We start from the raw sequence: 22,312 nt of genomic DNA on the forward strand, positions 1-22,312 counted from the left end.
CTCTGATGACTTTGCATTAGTCGGCCTCATCACGAATGGGGAGGACGAGAAGTACAGAGAGCTGACTTGGGACATTGTGGACTGCAGAACTACCTCCAGATCAACACTGGAAATACCAAGGAGCTAGAGACTTCCGCAGGCTCAAACATCCTCCACTACAACCATTGAACATCCAGGGTATAGACATTGAGGCTGTGGAGAGCTACAGGTACCTTGGTGTTCATCTGAACAATAAACTGGACTGGACTCACAACTCTGGTGCCCTCTACAGGAAAGGGCAGAGCAGCCTGTACCTGCTGCGGAGGCTCAGGCCTTTTGTGGTGAAGTGTCCACTCTTGAAGACCTTTTATGACTCTGTGGTGGACTCAGCCATCTTTTATGGTGTGGTCTGCTGGGGAGGTAGCATCTCTGCTGGGGACAGGAAGAGGCTGAACAGGCAGATCCGGAGGACCAGCTCTGTTCTAGGATGCCCTCTGGACCCAGTGGAGGTGGTGAGTGACAGGGCAACATCTCCCACCCCATGCAGGAGACCCTGACAGGACTGAGCAGCTATTTCAGTGGCAGGCTGCAGCACCCACGATGTGGGACGGAGAGATTCAGAAGGTCTTTCCTTATTTTCTTATGTGCAATATGTGTATATACGGTATATCTACTCTGCACATACTGTATGTACACTTATTTATATTATTTTTATACAGACATTCACAAATATATTTTATGTATATAGTGTTATTTTTAATACTCACATCCACTGTTTATTCCCAGACTATTTATTTATGTGTGTGTGTGTGTGGTGTGTGTGTATAATACATATATTTTTATATTATACATTATGCTGCTCTTATCTTACACTGTCCACTTTCTGCCGTGATAATGTACATTTACCACTTGTGAGACTAATCTTATTTATATTTTCTGTGATGGCAGCATTTCACATTCATGTCCTTTGATGATGACAATAGTGAACAAAGCCGCCACGAAGGTAAGACATGCATCAGACATACTTTCTCCCGATACAACAAATACTAAATATGGTTCTTTTATTGGATTCTTCAAAATGGCTCTCTTTTAGTCTCCAAAACTGCCACAGACTAGGGTGGTTCTGAGTATATAATATCATATATGAACACTAAAGCAATAATACATTTATGTGGACCCATGAAACAATATCGCACTGGTCTCATTAGTGACGGCCATGGCAGTTTTTGTCTTTTTTTATTCCCTTGACCCCAACACAATGAACGTCTTGGTCGAATCTTTCAGCTCTCTATTAATAGGTGAGACATTTGGCCTCTTTCCTGATCACAAGCGTCCAAGTCTTTTTTAGAATAGTGGGCATGTGGTCATGGGCAGCTGAATTCCATGCAGCCGGGATTCCATGTCACCTGATCTGTACGTGGGTTGTGGTATCTAGTGTCCGAGTGGAAATTCACGTAGCCCAATATGTCCCTCGCACACGCACAAATACATGACAGTGGGCACACCGCGCTGGGCACAGCATGTGACACGGTCCACACCCCCAGGCACAAGATCAGATGAACAAAGTATTAATGGCCAGAATGACAGTGCTAATAATAAGTGACACAATAATGTTAACTGGTGATTCATACAATTAAGTGATTTATTACATGTAATTTTTTTATTACATTTATTCATTACAGTTTATTAAATACAATATTTATGGGGTTGTTTTTGGTTAATGAACCTAATTATCAACTTACCCACTTTAATGTTGCGTTTATTCATTTTCTTTATTTGTATATTCAGTCATTTGTACTCTTTATTTTATTTTTCATAATTTTTCTACCTTGAATATTCTTTTGAATGAAAAGTTGCTATGCAAATATAATACCTGGATTTACAAGGCATTCAATTTTGTAGTATTGATTCTGAGACTTTGCATGTAATCTTCTGTGTTGTCTTTATTTTTAACAATATAATAATTACTTTTCCTTTATTTATATACACACACACACACATACTATGCAACACCAAATAATAACGTCAAATTTTTATCCTTAATATAAAGTACATATACTATTGAGAATGTGTGCTATGTAATAATAATAATAATACAACATAATGTTATCCATTATACATGTAATTGAATTATTTATACCATTAATATGATATGCTGACTGTCATTGGACTGTTGTTACAGTAAGCGGCGGTATTTCCATTGCGATGTGTCAAATGGAAAAGTAGATCCAATGAAACATTATACACTGTGCTGTTCCTGTGATGGGAACACGTGGTTCTGCCCCTTCTTGTATGGAGTTATCAACAAAGCGTCATGGAGGTCGGCGCAGCACAGCCACACCCAAGCACCTCCTGATTTGTACGCGTGGGTTGGGTTTTTGCCTTACGGGGACTTTGACATCACGCCCGGGTCCCCCAAAAGCAGCTGTCAAAGAGTGTCACGTCCGGCCCGTACTATGAAAAGCGTGTGATTGTTTTCCAAATGGAAGAGCAGCAGCAGACGTTACATCTCATTCATCCTCTCTGCTGCATGAGGAACACATCTCTCGTTCGCTAGCGAAATGAAGGTAAGTAACAAAGCGTTGTCCTGTGCCTTGTCTCATATTATGTCCATGTTCTCACTCATAAGTGATGAAAGTTTAAGTAACATCATGCATGATTCTATGGAAGTCTTCTGGAACTCCTTTGTAGTATTGCGGCAAGAAGGTAAAATTCATACTTTGATCACTTGAATGTGAAGTGATCATGCAGTGAGTTCCATGGAAGGATGTGGAGACCTGAAGAAAGCTTTATTTGCAGTGTGAGAGACGAACTCGGTTGTAACGGCCGTCGCCGCTTTTCCAGGCTGAAAGCGAGTCCGAGTCCGCGGCCGACTGCGGACACGCCGTCAAACTGCTGCGGGGCCTTAACTCACAGCGGGGATGCGGCCAGTTCTGTGACTGTGTCATCCAGCTGCAGCAGGTCAACCCGAGGAAGCTGTTCCTGGCCCATAAGAACGTCCTGGCCGCGTCGAGTCCCATCCTCGCGTCCCTCCTTCCGCGCCACGGGACGCTCTTGGACCTGCACCTGCTCTGCCTTTCCGCAGAAACCATGGACCACCTGCTGGAGTTCATGTACACGGGCAAGCTGCCGCCGCAAGGCCACGCGGACTCCGTGCTGTCTGCAGCGGTCCACCTGCAGATGGACGAGCTCCTGCAGGCGCTGTCTCGCTCGGTACTCCGTACGGACGGTGAGTGACTTTAATGATCAATTAATACATGTCATGATCCGGTCCAGCAGGGGCCACTCCTGGTCCGGAGTTTCATGTTGGTCCTGTGTTATGTTCCCTGATTGTGTTCACCTGTGTATGATGGTATAAAGCTGCCCTGTTTGTGTCTTGTTTGCCATCGGGTGGTTTTTTGGTGTTCCCCTTGTCCTGTCTACCGTATATTTAACCCCTGTTTCGTGATGTTGTGCGTATGTGTCCTTCTTCCTCGCCATTTCCAGCCATCGTGACAATACATATAGTCAAAACTATATAGTAAAACTATATAGTAGCTGTACCTAATGGACCTAATCTCCAGTTTCTCTCGTGTTCTAGAGAAATGTGTGAATGATCGGAAAAGGACGTTTGAGGAACAGCAGCCCTCGGCTTCCTCACACAGACTCGAGGAGCCGCTGCCAGGTCCGTGCAGTGAGACGGTCTCTGTCATATGCCACGCATCATCGCAAGCTGCCGTCCCCGGCGCCTCAGAGCTCCACGGAGGAGACGGGTCTGGAGGACGCAGCCCTCCGTCGAAACGGGCCAAGCTCTGGTCCGCCTCGGCAGGCCGTCCAGAGTGCAGGAGTCCGAGACGTCCACGTAGCGGTGAGGCTTCGATGGCCGATGCCAGCAGCCGTCAGCCAGACGCTTCTGCTCAACACATCTTCACCGGGGTCGGAGATCATCTTTTCGAGTCGGGCAACGAAGAGCTTGACCCTCATCGCTCGACTCGTAGTCTTTCCAGCGTCCAGCCGCCGAGTCCTGCCGCCAGTGCGACTTTTGAGGACAAATCTTCTCCTTTGTCCCCTTCTGACCACGCAAGTGACCGGCTTGCGACCAGCGTGTCAGGTGGCGGCGAGACCCTCTTGGATTTGGATTCCAAATCGCCCGTCAGCTCCTCGCCGCCGAACGTGTGTGCTGCAGCTGCGCCAGCTGAGAAGACGATTTCGAAAGGACGCCAGAGAAGCGCAGACTTGCCAAACTATCAGGGTCATGTCAGGTACCGGTGTGCTGGCAGAGGAAGTCACCACGTGACGGAGTCCAGCGACTCGGACGAATATCTGTGCACTCTGGCCTCCAACGCAGCCTGCAGACGCAGCTCCTCCAGTGACGGGGAGGCCTCCGGTTTCACCGCGGGACTCGGCGTCCCCGGCGAGTCCCGGCCAAGCGGCGGCCTCGCGCCTTCCGCCGCGCAGACGTACCAGTGCGACGTGTGCGAGCGGAGCTTCAGCCAGCGCGGCTCCCTGAACAGGCACGTGAGGTCCCACCTGGGCGTGAAGCCTTACTCCTGCCCGCGGTGCCCCATGACCTTCTCCAGGCAGTACCGCGTCACCGAGCACATGCGGGTGCACCAGCACGGCTGCGAGGACGCGCAGAGAGGAGCGTCCAGGCCAGGGCTCTCCTATGGCACACCTGGTTCATAATACACGGCTCACGCCGCCAGCGTGGTGGTAGTAGCCTAGTGGGTAACACACTCGCCTGTGAACCAGAAGACCCAGGTTCGAACCCCACTTAATACCATTGTGTCCCTGAGCAAGACACTTAACCCTGAGTGTCTCCAGGGGGGGGACTGTCCCCGTAACTACTGATTGTAAGTCGCTCTGGATAAGGGCGTCTGGTAAATGCCGTAAATGTACTTAAATGTACTTAGTGGCTGTAACTGCACATATTCGATGGGACTTCATCCAGTCCCCGAATGCTGCCAAGCAGAATATAGTGTGCCTCTCCGTGTTTGCGCTTGTTATAGCGGCCATCTTCTTCATCCGAAGAACCTTTGAACTTTGGCCTCAACCATGATACGTTTAGCAAATAGAACGTACAGAATCCCTGTGACTGTTCGCAACGTTTATTGGGGTATAAAAGCGTGCTGCGGTGTGAGTACAATACGTACACTACATGCTCTTTCAGACATAAAAAAATAAATGCTGGCTTATTTTTGCACGAGCAAGTGGTCCTTTACTTGAGGTTCGGCTTGAGCGTCTCATTCCGCAGTTGGCAGCTTCTTCATCACGACTACCGCCTACATAGGGAGTAAAGGGAGGGTCTTTTTAATCTGTGTTTCATTTGTAAAGTAAGAAAATGAATGCACAAAATGAATGCAAACGAACATCAATCGTGTTGGAAAATATCAAGCGTTGATGCCTCCCTGGACGAACTGAAGAGCTGATCAGCGATGCTTAATTGCTGAGGTTTGTACAAATTTACCTGAGTCCTGCTGCTTCGCAATGCTGCTCTTGCAAAAACCGCCATTGTTATCAGGACGACGGCGCCTGCTATGGACTGCACCATGAACAAAACCTCCAACGCAAAGATCTGGTTCTGTTGGATAAGGATTCACAGGCATACGGTTAACACCACGAGGGCAGACCCGCATGCACTGAATGCACACTGCTTTTATAAAGCATTTACTGCACAAACGTCACATCGCTGGACCTTCTCACCTGCAACTGGGAGAAATAGACCGCGTCTGTTTGGTTTAAACCACTAAAATACATACTAGAAATTGAGTAAGTCGTATAAATTATGGATTTTAGGAACTCGAAGAAAGCAGTTACTGCTCCCAAGATGGAGATAATGCTCAGTGCCAAGCTGGCTGTCACCTAGGAAGGAGAAAAGACAAAAACACCACAAGCACGTCATACGATGCACGTCATATGAATTTTGGGATGTGTGAAAGAAGCTACTCTGGAAACCATACAATATGAACAATATGTAAAAATGTATCAAATGTTTCCTTTACTATTTTCTTGGAGATTTTGAGTTCCGCTTGGATGTACAGAATACCACAGGTGATAAACTGCAAAAGCAAGAAAAACGATTTATTATTCAGAATACGGTAATAATGACTAATCTCGCATTCCGTAAATTTGAAATCTGTGTGAAAACATCATACATGCACTTCTACATCATATTCATGCACTCTGAATTCATAATTGTGATATTTATCATAGCACAGCATGAATATTTACAGAAGGCAGGGATGGCTTAGTGACTTGTTTGCATGGTTTCATTCATGATTCTCCAGACATTGAGCCGAATATCTCAACAAGCGATTACAGAAAATTAAAAAATGAACTGAACGGATGTCTTCCAGCATAACAAAAGTTCAAGTCCATTAACAAACCAAAAGTCCAAGCCAGAAGGAGCTAAAGGCGTCTGCAGAGCTGTTCGTGTCGTCCATCTTCAGAGGAATCCCCATAATGAACAGCGATCCGCCAAGAGCTGTCATCATAACCTTGCGGAGTAAAAGGAGAATCACACATTTGCAAGTATTGCAAGTATTGTCCAGTAAAAATGCGATGCGATCTGACCAGAACAGCCAGAAGAATTTCCTCACCCCAACACACTTGGGATGTGCTCTAAGGAAGCGATGCAGGGGTTTAGTTCCACCCACCGTCGTGGTGTTTGGTTCATCTGCGCCCCGGTCTGGGCCGACGGCACCTACAACTGCCGTGGACATGCTGGGCAGACACAGATCTCCTACATCTCAGCACGCCTACATGTACTATACACAGCACGCATTCCATTGCCCCTCTTCAGCCCCTCAACATGACTTCATAATCATGAAATCATTAAATAAAACGTAATAATCAACTCGCAGTCTGTGCTTTGAATTTAGGTAGCAGTAAAACGGCCGGACCTACCTGATCTGTGGGTAAAAGAAGTGCGCAGAGAAGGCTGTATTACACAACAGCTGGGGGAGTGGGGAACGTTAGGGCGGGAGGGAGTCTGGAGGGGGCAGGGAAAAGGCAGGAAATCATTGTCAGAGAAGATCTGGTCTTCTCCAAAAGCTTCACGCCGAGATGCGCGTTGCGGAACGTCTAAGCTTCACACCGTTTAGGGTGTGAAAGCACGGGGTGGCTGCCGCGGGACGATTTTTTTTGTGTCTTTGTTTGCCTCGGTGTTGCAAGTTGTCCCTAACATTCCTCAAATTTCATGGGATCTCTCCACCTCCATGCTTTCCCCCAACGTCTGCTCAGCTGCAGATGAAGTCATTCTCATTCATTCTCTCCCACGTCGAGAACCAGATGTGTCCTGAAGCTCAAGATGTGCGTTATGTTGTATCTCCGCTGGCACGTTTCAAACTACAAGTATCACCACAGACCTAAAATAGTCGGTTTTTATTACAAATCGCATAAAAATATTAAACCATTATGCAAAAAAAAAAAATTAAAATACAAGCAAAAAGATTTTAATATGCATATGTACAAACCAGACAAACATACACAAAAGAGTAAAAAATATTTTGAGTGGGATAATCCAAATGCCTGGTGATGCCTAGATCGGTACCTTCCTTATTTGTTCATTTTCTTTTTCTTTTTTCTTTTGTCCAGACACAACTGTTGTACAAGTTCAATTAAATCTGACTGTTCCAAGACTGACTGGTTTTCCTCTCCTTCTCCTGAGGAAAAAGACTTCGTAAGACTTCATCCTGGTACACCGTTCTGGTTCATTAAAATGCCGATGTTTCCGGTCTAAACTGTAAAACTTCCTATAGAAGTTACATAAAATTGTAAAGTAATCAGATCTATGGCAGTCGTGAAAGTTTGGTACGTACGAGATGCCATACTGCAACAGATGTTGTTGTACTCGAGTTACTCCTTCACAGCCCTAGACCAGTCAGCTTTCAATGCAGTTGATCTTATTCTATTATTGTGCTGTATACGCAATTATGACGGAATCAATTTCATTTTAATCCTACCTTCTATTCATCTTGCAACAGAAACGAGTTGTTTAAAACTCCTTTAAAGAGGATACAAATTAGCATCATAAATCTATATAGATATGATAATATCATTTCCTTTATACCAAAGTTTCTTTTTCCTGCCATGGAACGTACACTGGTATGCACCAGACATTTTTTCCAGCCATGACATGTCATTTCTTCCAGGTTTATAATAAGGCATTCTAGCATGAGCCTCCCTCGCAACAGTCAACCATTCATTCTTAATTAAAGACTGACAGATGAATGCTTCTATTGTCTGATTCAGTCCACTGGACGCTTCTGTCCACTGGATGGCAGCGGATCTCGTCCAAGCAAAGCCCCAACCCGACTGTTCTACTCGCATGCTGACAAGGGTCCCCGGGCCGCGCTCAGTTTCGGGGCTGGGAGTTGAACTCTTGGCAGATGCTGTGAGTGATCTTTGGCACAAACTTGTAGAGGCTGTCGAACTCGTCCACAAAGAAGGAGTGGTCCTTATCCGGGTCTGTGGCGATATACTCCAGCTCGTCCTGCGCGGCCCAGGCAATGCCAATCGAGTAGGCAATCACACCTGAGAGGGAGGGAGAGAGAAAGTGAAGTGATTGTCACATGTGATACACAGCAGCACAGCACACGGTGCACACAGTGAAATTTGTCCTCTGCATTTAACCCATCACCCTGAGTGAGCAGTGGGCAGCCATGACAGGCGCCCGGGGAGCAGTGTGTGGGGACGGTGCTTTGCTCAGTGGCACCTCAGTGGCACCTTGGCGGATCGGGATTCGAACCAGCAACCTTCTGATTACGGGGCCGCTTCCTTAACCGCTAGGCCACCACTGCCCCAAAGACGCTCAATTCCAGCATGCAGCATCTCAAAATCTCCTCATCACCAGAACTTCGGCTTTGATGCCAGAGGAGGCCTAGCGGTTAAGGAAGCGGCCCCGTAATCAGAAGGTTGCCGGTTCGAATCCCGATCTGCTGAGGTGCCGCTGAGCAAAGCACCGTCCCCACACACTGCTCCCCGGGCACCTGTCACGGCTGCCCGCTGCTCACCAAGGGTGACGGGTTAAATAAAGAGGACACATTTCACTGTGTGCACCATGTACTGTGCTGCTGTGTATCACAATGACAATCACTTCTCTATGGGTGGTAGTAGCCTAGCGGGTAACACACTCGCCTATGAACCAGAAGACTCGGGTTCAAATCGCACTTACTACCATCGTGTCCCTGAGCAGGACACTTAACCCTGAGTGTCTCCAGGGGGGGACTGTCCCTGTAAATAGTCGCTCTGGATAAGGGTGTCTGGTAAATGCTGTAAATGTAAATGCGATGCAGCAGAACTGTCTCACCTTTGCGCTGGACAGCAAGCGCAGGAGCCCTGACGTCGTCGTACGAGCGGCCGTCGGTAATGACGATCATGATCTTGCGCTTGTTGGGCTTGGACTTGCTGAAGAGCTGCTCGGCAGCGTAGGTGATCGCCGCCCCCGTGCTGGTGCCACCGCTCCAGTAGTTGATTCGCTTGATGGCGTTGAGCAGCTCGGCCTTGGTGTTGTGCTGGCCGAAGGCGAACTCCAGCCGCTGCTCGTAGGTGTACTGCACGGCGCCGACGCGCGTGTCCGTGTCGGAGATCTCGAACTCGCGCGTTATGTTGGCCACGAACTGCAGGACCGTGCGGAAGTTGCCGGTGCCCACGCTGCTGGAGCCATCGATGACGAAGGCGATGTCGTTGGCGTTGAGGCACGTCTTGCTGCACACCAGCCGGTCCGTGTCACACACTCGCTTCACAAGCGGCTGCACCGCCTTGCGCAGGCCGAACCAGCTAGAAACTGGCAGGGAGAAGAAGCCATTCGTCCGACAGACTGCCTGCAGGGAGGACAGAGACGTAGCTGTAAAAAAAAAAACACACTTCACATTCACACACCACCTCAAGGTCCAGTACCTTCTCCACGAAATTGGCCTCCACCACGTTCTGTTTCTCGTCGTCGTCCGGGCCTTCGATCGTGACAAAGAAGATGTTAATGCCCGACTCCCTGGCGAGCCGAGAGGCCTCCTCCACCCGGTCCGTCGGCCAGCCATCTACCAGCACCACAGCGACATTCGGTGCCCCGCCCCGGTTGCCATTTGCATCGCTGAAATAGTGCTTGTTGACAAAGGACAGGGCCTTCCCTAAACGACCACAGGGAGGCAGCAAAGACACAATCACGGATCCTGATTTACAGCATTTACCAGGCGTCCTTACCCAGAGCGACTTACAATCAGTAGTTACAGGGACAGTCCCCCCCTGGAGACACTCAGGGTTAAGTGTCTTGCTCAGGGACACGATGGTAGTAAGTGGGATTTGAACCCGGGTCTTCTGATTCATAGGCTATGTTTATGTTCCAATGTTTAGGCGTTCACAGGACTCCACTTTAACTGTGAAGAGCCGGTGCACGACGGTACACAATTCAAACTGGATTTCTACAAAAAATAACCCTTCAAAGTGTGCGCCAGCACCACATCCATCCTCTCCCTGCTTCAGATAAGGGGCAGTGGTGGCCGAGTGGGTAAGGAAGCAAACTCGTAATCAGAAGGTTGCCGGTTCGAATCCCGATCCGCCAAGGTGCCACTGAGGTGCCACTGAGCAAAGCACCGTCCCCACACACTGCTCCCCGGGCGCCTGTCATGGCTGCCCACTGCTCACTCAGGGTGATGGTTAAATGCTGAGGACAAATTTCACTGTGTGCACTGTGTGCTGTGCTGCTGTGTATCACAAGTGACAATCACTTCTTTTGGGGTAGTGGAGTGGCGGCGGGCAGAATGACTCGGCGCGTGCGGAACGAAGACGGGGCCCGGGGTGCATTCTGCTGTGTTCACGAGGACTGATGGAGGCTGACGAGAGAAAGGGTGCTGCCTCCGATCACAAGCTGAATCACTCCAGCAGCGCCAGTGCAAAGCGATGTAAACACCGAGGCCGTCGCCACGAGTTTAAATTGACCCCTGAGGTGGATAACGACCGAGCATTCGGTTCGCTCCGGAATAAACACCACTCAGCAGCCTAGGCCTGTAATTTTAGCAAACAGACCCCGGGTCAGATTTAGACTTAATTCTGGCCGCACGTGTGAAAAACACAGTAAAAAAATAATAAAACCACGTGAGAACTACGTGCACCTTTTTACTTTCACACTGAAGCCTCAGACGCCGTCGACGGACACGGTAAGTGTCATGCTACTCACCAACATTGGAGAGCCCCCCCTTCTGGATGATCTTATCTATCGCAGGCTTCAGATCCCTGGAGCTGGCATAAGCCTTCAGACTGAATTCGGTGACCGCGTCGTCCCTGTCATTACAACACATGCCCCAGTATCAGAAAACACAATACACTCCCCCATTTCCTCTGGAAGGCCTTGACGTCTCACCCATATTGGATGATTCCCATCATGGGACCAGCCACGCCCACGTTGATGATCTGGGACACTTCAGTCAGAAAATCCTTCTGGATTTTAAAGCGCCGCTTCCCGATGCTCCAGCTGCCGTCCATGAGGAACGCGATATCGACCTTACAGTCTACAGAGACATTACAGAGACAAACAGACATTTTTTCTCTAGAACGGGGCTGGAACACGGGAAAAAATGAGAGAGATGGGATGCAGGAGGTGTTTAAGATATAAGACATACTTGGATCTCCCTGGGAGATGGGCTCAAGTGCTCTGGGTAATGAATCTTGCTCTTGAACGACGAACCCTGAAGGTCGAAGAGAAGCATTAGACTGCGCAGAACCTGCTAAGCACGGGCCGTTAATAACTCCGAGCCCTCCAGAGAGCCAAACTGGTTTCAGCCACAACCAACCCGAAGGCCTAAAGCTCTCTTCACAATATAGACTGGAGGACGGGTGGCTCTGAGACGAAGAGAAGCAGCAAAGCGAGACCCCTCACCTGAGTCGAACGGGTTCACTTCGGGCTTCCAAGCATCCACCGACTCCGCTGGGTGGACAATAGCACACAAGTGTGGGTTAAACCAGGCCGCTCAGCAGCGAGCGTACAAGTCTCGTTTGTTGTGAACGTGGCCGTGTGTGAAGGAACGCAGAGCAGCTGGATGGAGTGAATAGCCGGTAGTAGCATCAAACGACATATTCTGAAACCTCGGCGGACCTCAAAAAGCTGTATGCTAACCATCCTGATTACCCTGAAGGAACCGCATATTGCTCGCATCTGCTCTTAGATGGTTCCTGTTGGGCGATTTGATCAGCATGACCAGCAAGAAAGCACGTACGCTGGTAAAAATTGCTGGTCAAAGCTGGTCTCGGCTTGTACGACTAATGGGAAAAAGGCATGCATTGGCAAAGCATTAGCATTGTTAAATCAAAACAGTCACCTTCTCAGCACAGAGTTATCTATTTACTTTCCAGGCCTATTACACTCAGGCTGTAGCTATAGGAGCATAAATCTCAGTTTTGGTCTGGTTGGACTAGAATCCACAGACTATAGAACAGTCTGGACACATTACGGGAAACGCGGGTCTGTTCCGCACCCACCTCTGGCGTGAGTCGTATCTGGGACCGCTTTGCGGCTGTTATCTGGCTCGGTGGCCCGGGGAGCTGAAAATAAAACACAGCGGTGAAAGAGCGCAGCATCTGTAATCTCCTGGAAGAGGGAGATGTTCCTCTCCGTTTTTTCTGACGGCCGTAACTACGGGACTTGCGGTTCCGCTTGCCAGGGCGAGCCCGTTTCACTAGCCCTCAAAGCCAGCTCATCTAATTTAGACGCCACGACACTGCAGCACACTTAATGTAGACGAAAAAGCAGCCTGTAATTTTCCAAAAAATAAAACTGTCTGAGGAGATGCCATTTGGTGTCTGGTCACTGGTCCAGGAGCGGTTTCTCTGGGCTTCCTTGATTTGCAGTTTGTTTGTGGATGTCAGAAATGGGACGCTAAAAACGCGGAATTCCAAAATCCCAATTTCCACCGGCTGCAGGCCGTCAAGGCCCTCGCTGACATTGCCATTCCAATGCCAAGAAAAACCGTTTTACGTGCAGCACGCTGGTTATGGTAAATATGCGAAATGTAGTGCCCATAAAAGCCTGGTGCTCTGTTACAGTTCACATCTGGCGGTGCAAGATGGTCCCAGTCTATTTCCATTCGAAATGCAACGTGAATCTGTCCCATCACTGAACAGCTTGTACATTTGCATTTACAGCGTTTACCAGACGCCCTTATCAGTCAGTAGTTACAGGGACAGTCCCCCCTCTGGGTTAAGTGTCCTGCTCAGGGACACGATGGTAGTAAGTGGGGTTTGAACCTGGGTCTTCTGGTCACTACCATCCTATATAAGTAGCATGTTTTTCTCTTCAGGTCAGGGGAGCAGCGGAGAGCCCTCAGTTACATGCCAGGATAGTCCCGAAAGTTCCCAAAGGAAAGTGTGATTCCGCGTGATTGAAGTTCGAAGCTACTTACGGTAGGGTCCATAGTTAAAATACCATCGCTCAAACTCGCTGACGTCAGGCCTCGCGTCCCGGGCTGCAGAGAGAAAGCCGGCCGTTTCAGCCACATTAGTAGAGCGCCGAGCCCATAGCGCAACTGTGACCTTTAGGTTAAGGCGCATACCAGCATTCAGAAAGCCGGGAGAAAAGCTACAGAGGATGATATGCGGCCACATGGCTCACGTCGAACTCAGACATGCGAGCACGCGTGTGACCCTCTCATGGAGGGTGCACCAGCACAGATAAAAACATCACGTGATAATTCACCGACGTGCCAGAACCGGCCGTGTTGGCCTCGGACAGGAGGAAACGTGTGACGGTGCCGTCTCACCTGCTGCGTCGGCAGTGTCCACCTCGCTCCAGGTGTAGCCCGAGTCCGGGGCCGAGCGACTAACGTCTGAACATGGAGGAAGTAAGGGTGATATTGTCCATCAGTGCCAGAATTTGGTATAGCTGCACGTGCAGTTGTATGTATTCAGGTTCAGTTTTAAGATTTTTGGCTACAGTACTTTGTTTATGCCACATTTACGAAGATTCTGAGGTTTTCCTCAACGCTGCCAATACCTGAGGGCCTCCTGGCTCCTGGGTACCAGTCGGGTCGGGCGTAGGCGGGAGGGGGCCAATCCCTTCTGAGAAAGGCTGAACAGGGGAGATTAGAAAGCGGCTTGGTGAAGCAGCAGTCTGCGTGGCACAGGCTTACACCGCTCAGCGCTTGTTAGTGGCGAACCCTCGGCCAACGGCGGGAGGGGCCGGGCTCTGTACTGCAGAGATGCCCCATAATGGTGCCATTGTGAGCGCTTCATGCAGACTTGGACAGAAACTTATCTTGTGTTTTAGGGGCCACGTCTGCCAGGTTTATCTCTGAGTAAATACAGTTATCGTGGACTCTGCGAGCGGCGTAGAAAAACCACATCAAAGTCCCGCCGGGCTATTAAGCGGCCGTGACTCCTAAAACTCCCTGACCGCTAGCTCTTCCCGGGCCTGAGTGACCCGAGCGAGAAACAAAACACTTCTCCTCATCCCAATCCCCCAGCCAGTCGCATGGAGCGCTTACAACAACACTGAGCCCCGCTGGCGAGCCGCGCATCACGCGTTACATCAGGCCCCGCCCACCGCCCAGCACGGGAGTGTTGTTGTTCGGGTGGGTCGGCCCCCGACCCCTGCACGTACGGTTGGGCTCTGGGTTTAACCCGCCGCCTGAGAGGCCGCGCCGAACTTCAGCGGCGATTAAAGCAAATATTGACAAGCTCAAACACAGACACGCCCAAAAAATACAGATGGACCGCCCATTCTTTTACCAGAGGATAAATGCAGCGTCTTCTACGCAAGGTGGCTTCATGGGATTCTGAAGATAACATCAGCTTTGACACGCCCTTTTATTTTGCAAAGATTCCGAGAAAACCGAACGTAGGAAAATGCAGTGCGGCTATTCAGCTTTTACTTCGAGGACATTTTAGACGCATTCTAGACCAGAGCGTGCGGCCTGGATGCGGACCGTGCTGTCACACCCACGCTTGCCGTTACTTACGGGGGCTGGCGTGCTGGTTCCTCTCGGGCCGGGCCGGCTGCACCCTGTTCAAAGCTGCGCCGTCGGTGCCAAAAACAGACGGAGGAAGGGAGAGACGGAGAGACGGGGGTTCAGGACCGTGCCGCAGCTTCGCGGGGCTCTTTAAACACGAGTCGCTTTCAAAGCTCATTTGTTTTCATTTCTTCCAAAAGAACAGGAATGGTGGCGACGAGTGGAACATTTCCACATGGCCCAGGTCCACGTTAAACAGATCGTGGAAGAGGCACTGACCTGGTCCAGAAGGTGCTCCTGGTCTCCTAATAGCTGAACCAACGTCTGTCCTACGTGCACCTGTAACCGAGAACACACCGCACTCAAATGAAACTATTAATAAGACTAGAGTTCAGAAAACATTTGCAACGTTCAGTATGATCCACCATGAACTGTAAAAGAGTGCATAGGTGCGTAAAGTTGTGTTTATCTGATTATTGATAAAGTTATGGGAGGTGGATTAAGGTCATGGGTGTTCTGACTGATTTAAAGAGACATTTCTGTGAGACGTCATTCCAGCCAATGGAGAAATCTACTCTAAGAAGAGGTGCTTTATCTACTTGAAGACGAGCCTTTTCCTGAAGTTTAGCACGTGTGTGGGAAGTGCAGTCAACGTTACAAGGTCAGCCATACGCACAGCAGTTTTAGACAGGAAGGCCTGTGGAAGACGTGAAAACCACCAGTCTACAACATGTGAGGTGTTTCAACTTCCATGTCAGACATCGAAATCCAACAGCTGCACAGAGGAAGCAGATGCACCATGCAGACTTGGGCACAGTTCAGAGCAGAAGAGAAGCAAACCTCCCGCAGGCCTCAGAGAGGACACAGGCACACCAGGATGGTCAAAGCATGCGTTACCTGTGTTGGGTCGAGGCGCAAATCTACTTGCAGCGGCGGAGGTGCTTCTGAATGCTTTGGAGAAATGTCTGGATTAGTGCTGCCGTCCTCACTGTACTGGCCTTCATATGTACGTTCTGTAGACGGTTTTGAAGTCTTGGATGGAGAACATACCTTGTGTCTTTCCTTGACCGCTCGGCGACTGCCCTATTACCGTTGTTGAGAATGAAAGAATTGAACAAACACTGACTTACAACACTGACTTAAACACCTATGCATGCAATAAATGCGAATCTTACTGAGAATGGGCTAAACTGCGTGGAAAATCCAGATATTTGGCTCGTGCAGAAACAGCACGCAACACTATATACAACATGGCCGGCCCAGAACACAAGGTCCTGGCAGAACGTGGCCGTGACCAAATAAGGAGTCTGAAAGATCACTACACACTACACTACCATGACCGCCCGAGGCCACGACTTCTGAACTTACTTGAGCCGGCTGCTGCCGCAGCCATGGAGGCAAAGTAGGGGTGACTGCTGCCTGGATCAGGAAGAAAAGAGGAGCCAGATGCGTGAAAGTGTGGCCGACGCCCCGCGGCACCTCAAATGATATTTATCTTAACGGGCTTTCCTTTGTTTTGAATGATTAAAGGCCACGGTTGCCACGGAGACGGCAATGTGCCTTTTTTCTCCCATTCAAACACCAAACAAAAGCCATCTGGATAATGATCATTTTTAACGGGTAAAAATGCAGGTGGCGCGGTGTCACACGGGAGCAGGAGGAGTCACCAGATTCACCAGATTCACCTGCATCTCGAACTTTGTGGACAGCAGCGCGGGGCTTGACGGTGGTAGCGGTGGCGGGCGGGGCCGTGGTGGTGGGCGTGGTCGGGGGAGTGGTCGTCGCAGCGGCGCTGGTCGGCTCCGGGGCGGCTGTTGTGATTGGCTCCGGCGCTGTTGTCGCTGGCGACGCCGCGGAGGCTGCTTTGGAACCTGCGGGGAAACAGATGGAGAAACGTGGGAGAGAACGGGGAGTTACAGTGACTCCAGTGTTGCACTGCATTCCCCATCTGTGGGCTGGAGACGAACTGGGCCGGTGATTCACCGGAAGATCTCTCCTTTGTTTCAGTACGTCCAGCCAGGGGAGAGAGTTTTGTGGTCAGCCTGCTAATGGCTGTGGATGTGTGGAATTGGTTGGGGTGGCTGACTTGCTGTGCCACCAAAAGTGAAAGTGATAAAGTGAAGTGATTGTCACTTGTGTTACACTGCAGCACAGCACGCGTTGCACACAGTGAAATTTGTCCTCTGCATTTGACCCATCACCCTTGGTGAGCAGTGGGAAGCCATGACAGGCGCCCAGGGAGCAGTGTGTGGGGACGGTGCTTTGCTCAGTGGCACCTTGGCGGATCGGGTTTCGAACCGGCAACCTTCTGATTACGGGGCCGCCTCCTTAACCACTAGGCCAGAGAGATTATTTGCACTATTTTACTCAGTTGTGTTGTTACTGTATTATTTACCATTAATATCCTCCAAAAGGAGGATTTTTTTTATACCTAAAGCTTCACAACAACAAAGTTTACATGCATGTTTCATGTCATAATTAAGTTTTTACCTGTTTTTACTGAAGTAGGCTTGGATGCAGTGTAGTCCAAGGTAGACGGGTAGACGGCACCTTTCTTGGGTTTACCCACTATACAGGATCACAAGACAGAGAGAGCAAAATGCAAAAAAGCACCGCCTGTTTATACCAGCCAGATCCCAAGTTTAAACGGGGAGAGGAGGGAACCTTCAACCACGAACGACTCCCTCCATTTGGGGAGGGACAGGGAGCGGATGCCGTTGGAAAAGCTGCCCTTGTAGGAGGCCTGTCCCGCCGTCTTTCTCACGATCACCTTGCCGCCAGAGTTGGTGATGACTCCGCTACGGAGGAAAAAGTCTGAGACGGCCTGTCCTTGTAGCATTGCAGCGTCCAACGTCCGGGCGTCTCCGCGCCGAGCCCGAGTTTACCTGTGGATGGCAGCGTTGCAGACGCTCGACATGGACGCGAAGACACCCGTTCCGTACACTGGCTGCGTGGTCTCCTTACAGTTGGCGGGACACTTGGCGATGAATTCCTGGAGATTGATCTTCCCAGCACGGACGTCACACTCTATGGCAGGCACCACTGGAGACGGGGGGGACGCACCGGTCATCAGTTCATGGCCGGGACACTCTGTCCCTCTGTGTGTGTCGGGAGGTTTACCTTGTTTCGGTTTCTTGTTCTTCTGTCCGTTCGGCTTCGCCAGGGCACCACAAGTGAGCAGGAGAGCTGAACGCAGTTAGAAGATTAGAGTTTACGGTTTGAATTAAATACAGTTCTCGAGTCCACAGTTTTTCAATGCGGTCCATATTTAGGATGATGCTGTAATCATGATGCATCCAGTGATATTATGGACGCTGGAGAATTCCCCAAGTGAGAGCCTACCAACACAGACTGTGGTGAAGGGTGTTGTGATCATCTTGGGAGACGTGAGGTCAGTCAGTCAGGTGTCCTTCTGTCATCTACTCCCTCAAATCTGAAAGAGAATAGCACAACGTTTAAAATGTGACTTTGTGAGATGATTTAACATTAATACGAGTTCCCCTGGTCTGTCTATGGTCCTGCAGTGGCTAGAAATGGCGGTCGGTGTAAAGAGCGTTTTGGTCGTTCTGCTTCACCGTTCAGAGAGCGGCAGCTCAGACGGTCGGATCTGGAATTTGTCCCCTTATGACATCACAAGGGGAAAGGTTACCTCCCGTTTCTCATACTTCTTCTGCCCCTCCCCTAAAACATGATCTCCACCGGCTTCCAAACGTGTGAAGCAGTTTGTAGTGATTTTGCTCGGTGATTGGATGTAAAAATGAGCACAAATGTATTTTTTATAGACTCTGAAGAACCAGCGGCCGACACGACTTCCCGTCTGCGCCAAACATCGTGGTTGCTGGACGGTGTTGATGACGTCATTTCAACTTCTATAGGCCGCTCTCCTCCTCGCCCCGCCTCTCTCCTCCTCATTAGCATTTAAAGCTACAGACACTGAAACGGTGCGCCCTGGCAAATCTCATTGTGGGACGTGATCAAAGTATTGGGGGACCAACAAGACCGATATAAAAGCAAAAAAAAAAAAATCACAACGGGGACCTTTAAAAAAAAAAACCTTCTCCAACGTTACACCGACCCTGCATGGAAGCACTGGCCCAGTTTCTCTTTGTTTGAATGCAACCATGAAATCTGCTATTCACATCTGCTTACTTTACCCGGCGTGAGAAGGCCGAGCCGGTTGCCGGATGAGTCCTTCAGGTACAGTGAGTCAGACATGAATGATAATGCGCCGGGCATGTGTGAGCAGGAACATGTGCACTTTTATCCACTTCGCTGGAGACCGAATGGAACAATAACATCACAGGTGACCGTGGAGATGACTTTTTTTTCTTTCTTTCTTTCTTTCTTTCTTTCTTTCTTTCAGCGCTGAAGGCTTGTAACTTTAGAGCCAACATTATGCCTGACAGCGACAGCACAGAGAAAGTTCCCCTGGCCGGCGTAGGTCTCGCTGGAGATTAGTGCCGGGCCCGATGCACCAGAGTGGCACGTTTCGCCACGCAACCTCCAAATTCAAATTTTATTTGTCACATACACAGTCATACACGGTATGATATGCAGTGAGACGCTTTTAGTGACTGTACAGACTACAGTATTGCAAATGTTGCAAGTATACAATGAACCAATATGCAAATATTGCAAACATAACCAAATATTACACCCTGTATGTGTTTAACATTAAATATGTGTAACAGGTAGGGTGAAGGTGTGCAAATGAGTTAAAGCTCCAAATTAGAGCCCCGCCATCTCGGTTATGAATGGTATGCTAAACTGCTCCTTCCAAGCCTCTCCGAGACGGGGGCCTTACGATAACAGGTTACGGGCGATTAAATATGACCAGCGTGTGACCGTGGCCGGGTCGCAGAGTGGGGATAGTTGTTCATAAATGGGCGCCGGCATCTGCGATCTTCAGAATGCCTTTGATGTGGGGAATGTAGACGTCCGACTCCATTCTGATGTTCTGGCAGAGTTTACTGTACTTTTCCTTGGTGTTCCTAGTCGCTTCCTTCCCGTATAGGTTGCCTGATATTGACTGATTCCTTGAACAGAGCGGCTCTATTTCATTTTCCCCCCTCCATTCATCTCGTCCCGTCAATCGGAGCAGATCTTCACTTCCTATCCTGGCTCCCCATCCTATTCCTCGTAGTTTCTCACACATCCATCTTTCCAGACGTGCAATTCTCCTTTCTCCTTCTTGCCTCAGGCTTTTCCGACATATTCCTCACCACGCTTAGCAATATTTCAGATGTGATCCAGCACCAGATTTCTGGGATAAAAGCTATTTTAATCTCTTATCACTTCATCTTAATGCCTTAATTTACCCACAGCCTATTCTATTCTATTCTACTCTATTCTATAAATCTCTGCTCTCAACCGATTCGGTTATCTCTAACATAGCCCACGACCCCTGACTTTCTCGCTTGCCTTTGCGCTCCTTTCAAATTCTTGGATAGGAACCTGTCAGTCATCAAGTCAGCAGCTGCAGGCAGGGGACGACCCCAGACGACTGATCGCATCTTCTCTCTTATGCCCGAACACAAGAAAGCCCGGCGAGCATGACGAGAGGGTGGCAAGGCCCTCCTGGGAGTGCATGTCAGTGTGCTGGCGGGAGGGGCCAGGAGGAACAGCAGAAGCCGCGGTGTGTCGGGTCTCCTGATCTTCCCCGGCTCGGCTTTCAGAAATCGACGGGCGCCTTGCGTAAACACGTGGAGGTTTCGTCTCGAACTTGATCCGATCCATTTCCCCTCCTGCTTTTCATCATCTGTTACACTCTGCCCACCTACTGAAAGTCAGCAAGCTTTCGATGTCGGGTGAAAAAACGAGGAACGTGTCAGAACAGTCGCAACTTTCCGCAGAGCACCAGAACCCGAGGTCTTGCGGGAACGGGAGGGTGAATGGCGGCTCTTCGTCCCCAACTCTCCCAGAGAACCACCGTATATTCAGTAAGGTACATGCAGACACGCGTCACCGTGAAGCATCAGTTTACGTCTGCCAATTTCTAGAGTGAATTGTGCAACTGTGCAGTCATTCATTCAGAAGTCCTTTGATGATCATTCATCTTCTACTCGAAGCAATAATCCTGCACGGCCAGTAACCGATTGCAGATGTGCATCATGCACTATTATGCTCAGGTACCACGCCGGGTCCTGGGACAGGGGGAGGTCCGAGGAAGGTCCCCGGGCACCGTGCATCCTCCCCAGTCGCGGGCAAACAGGAAGGCGAGAGCCTCAAACGCACCCCACTCTCGTCGTGCGCCTGCCAAGTGGTTAACAGCACAGGCCACCCGTGATGTCCTGGCCGCGAACAAGTCTCTGCAGGGTCGCCGCTCCGCTCGCATCCTCCTCCCCGAGTACTGCAAGCCCTGGACCGAGGAGCGGGGAAGGAATTGGACGGTCCTGTGCGTGGTTTTGACTCGCCCGTGACCCTTCTGAGAAAGTACTGGAGGGGAAATGGGGGGGGGGGGGACTCTCCTCGGAACGGAATGGGGAGAAATGGCTCAAGGCGTCGGTTCAAGCCCGTACTGGTTGTCAGCGGCTCTGTTCAATCATTTCTTTTATTTCCCGGCAGGCAATTTGATATATATGACCGAACGGCTCCTTTATATATATATACACCTATATAAGAATATATTAATAATATATTAATATATTAAGTTAAGAATAACGACGCAAAACGAAGTAATTTAGCCGCGGAAAGTAATATACAGCGCGCCGCCGGTGAAAGTAAAAAATGAAATAAAACACCGTCATGTGGAAGTAGGTCGCAAACTCACTCGTTTAAAAGGCCGCCGTCGCCGTCCGGACGCGTCACTTCATCCCCAGCCGCCGCCGCCGCGCCGCAGTCGGACTGGCGGCCGAGGAGCGGCGCTCGTCGCGGCGGGGAGAGGAACTCCCTCAGCCCGCCCCGCCACACGTTCAGAGGCGCTGGCCGCCTGCAGGCTTGCGGCTCAGAAAAAACAGAAAGTTTTTTTTTTTTCTTTTTTACAGCTCCGGCCACCACGCTGCGACCTTGATTGCTCGGAAGCCACTCTGTCGCTGTCGCTGTTAGGTGTGAGAAAGCAGCGGTCTTCTCACCCCTGCTGGGACGTCGTGGAGGGTTCAGGGAGAAACCACGGACTGGCCGTGTTTCAAGCATGGATGCCGGCCTTTCAGGGGGGTCCAAGTGGACAGAGTTAGGGTGCTAGTAGCCTAGGGGCAGAGGTGATCAGAAGGTTGCCGGTTTGAATCCCGGTCCGCCAAGGTGCCACTGAGCAAAGCACCGTCCCCCCACACTGCTCCCCGGGAGCCTTTCATGGCTGCCCACTGTTCATTCAGGGTGATGGGTTAAATGCAGAGGACAAATTTCACTGTGTGCACCGTGTGCTGTGTTGCTGTGTATCACAAGTGACATTCACTTCACTTCACAGACCCAGGTTCAAATCC

The 22,312-nt window shown here is 49.8% G+C and overlaps 3 protein-coding genes across 6 annotated transcripts; 1 reads left to right on the forward strand and 2 right to left on the reverse strand.

Annotated features, from left to right (window-relative positions):
• The first annotated feature begins 2,696 nt into the window (after positions 1-2,696).
• LOC114795175 (protein glass-like) lies at positions 2,697-4,947 on the forward strand. The gene is made up of 2 exons (XM_028988083.1): positions 2,697-3,208; positions 3,560-4,947. Exons 1-2 carry the CDS (start codon positions 3,070-3,072, stop codon positions 4,642-4,644), a joined length of 1,224 nt encoding a protein of 407 aa, XP_028843916.1. The 5' UTR covers positions 2,697-3,069; the 3' UTR covers positions 4,645-4,947.
• A 103-nt stretch (positions 4,948-5,050) lies between these two features.
• On the reverse strand, positions 5,051-7,116 carry LOC114795198 (uncharacterized). Its single transcript, XM_028988123.1, has 7 exons — positions 6,865-7,116; positions 6,558-6,681; positions 6,345-6,455; positions 5,961-6,017; positions 5,662-5,820; positions 5,426-5,539; positions 5,051-5,240 (listed from the first exon to the last, which is right to left on the reverse strand). The coding sequence occupies exons 2-7, from the start codon at positions 6,678-6,680 to the stop codon at positions 5,202-5,204; spliced, it is 603 nt and encodes a 200-aa protein (XP_028843956.1). The 5' UTR covers position 6,681; positions 6,865-7,116; the 3' UTR covers positions 5,051-5,201.
• Positions 7,117-7,326: 210 nt separating this feature from the next.
• On the reverse strand, positions 7,327-21,811 carry vit (vitrin). 4 transcript variants are annotated; one of them, XM_028988010.1, is made up of 23 exons: positions 21,664-21,808; positions 18,237-18,327; positions 18,015-18,080; positions 17,780-17,936; positions 17,559-17,692; positions 17,385-17,462; positions 16,580-16,765; positions 16,263-16,313; positions 15,945-15,977; positions 15,792-15,845; positions 15,174-15,233; positions 14,904-14,957; positions 13,940-14,014; positions 13,707-13,772; positions 13,350-13,412; positions 12,430-12,492; positions 11,831-11,878; positions 11,574-11,639; positions 11,315-11,462; positions 11,132-11,235; positions 9,859-10,085; positions 9,269-9,782; positions 7,327-8,493 (listed from the first exon to the last, which is right to left on the reverse strand). In XM_028988010.1, exons 2-23 carry the CDS (start codon positions 18,268-18,270, stop codon positions 8,315-8,317), a joined length of 2,460 nt encoding a protein of 819 aa, XP_028843843.1. In that variant the 5' UTR covers positions 18,271-18,327; positions 21,664-21,808; the 3' UTR covers positions 7,327-8,314. The 4 variants fall into 4 exon arrangements, with proteins under 4 accessions (XP_028843843.1, XP_028843844.1, XP_028843845.1 ...); XM_028988011.1 differs by lacking the exon at positions 13,350-13,412 and having other exon boundaries at positions 8,315-8,493; positions 21,664-21,811; XM_028988012.1 differs by lacking the exons at positions 15,792-15,845; positions 15,945-15,977; positions 16,263-16,313 and having other exon boundaries at positions 8,315-8,493; positions 21,664-21,810.
• Positions 21,812-22,312: the final 501 nt, after the last annotated feature.

The sequence above is a fragment of the Denticeps clupeoides genome, chromosome 8, assembly GCF_900700375.1.
Source record: "Denticeps clupeoides chromosome 8, fDenClu1.1, whole genome shotgun sequence".
NCBI classification, from domain to species: domain Eukaryota; kingdom Metazoa; phylum Chordata; class Actinopteri; order Clupeiformes; family Denticipitidae; genus Denticeps; species Denticeps clupeoides.

Coding starts and splice junctions, on each gene's coding strand:
- LOC114795175 (XM_028988083.1), top strand. CDS start 3,070: ATGGACCACCTGCTGGAGTTCATGTACACGGGCAAGCTGCCGCCGCAA. Junction 3,209..3,559: donor CTCGGTACTCCGTACGGACG/GTGAGTGACTTT, acceptor CTCGTGTTCTAG/AGAAATGTGTGAATGATCGG.
- LOC114795198 (XM_028988123.1), bottom strand. CDS start 6,680: ATGTCCACGGCAGTTGTAGGTGCCGTCGGCCCAGACCGGGGCGCAGAT. Junction 6,456..6,557: donor CACATCCCAAGTGTGTTGGG/GTGAGGAAATTC, acceptor TTACTCCGCAAG/GTTATGATGACAGCTCTTGG. Junction 5,821..5,960: donor TCAAAATCTCCAAGAAAATA/GTAAAGGAAACA, acceptor TCTCCTTCCTAG/GTGACAGCCAGCTTGGCACT.
- vit (XM_028988010.1), bottom strand. CDS start 18,270: ATGATCACAACACCCTTCACCACAGTCTGTGTTG. Junction 11,640..11,830: donor AGTGAACCCGTTCGACTCAG/GTGAGGGGTCTC, acceptor TTCGACCTTCAG/GGTTCGTCGTTCAAGAGCAA. Junction 11,236..11,314: donor ATGGGAATCATCCAATATGG/GTGAGACGTCAA, acceptor TTGTAATGACAG/GGACGACGCGGTCACCGAAT.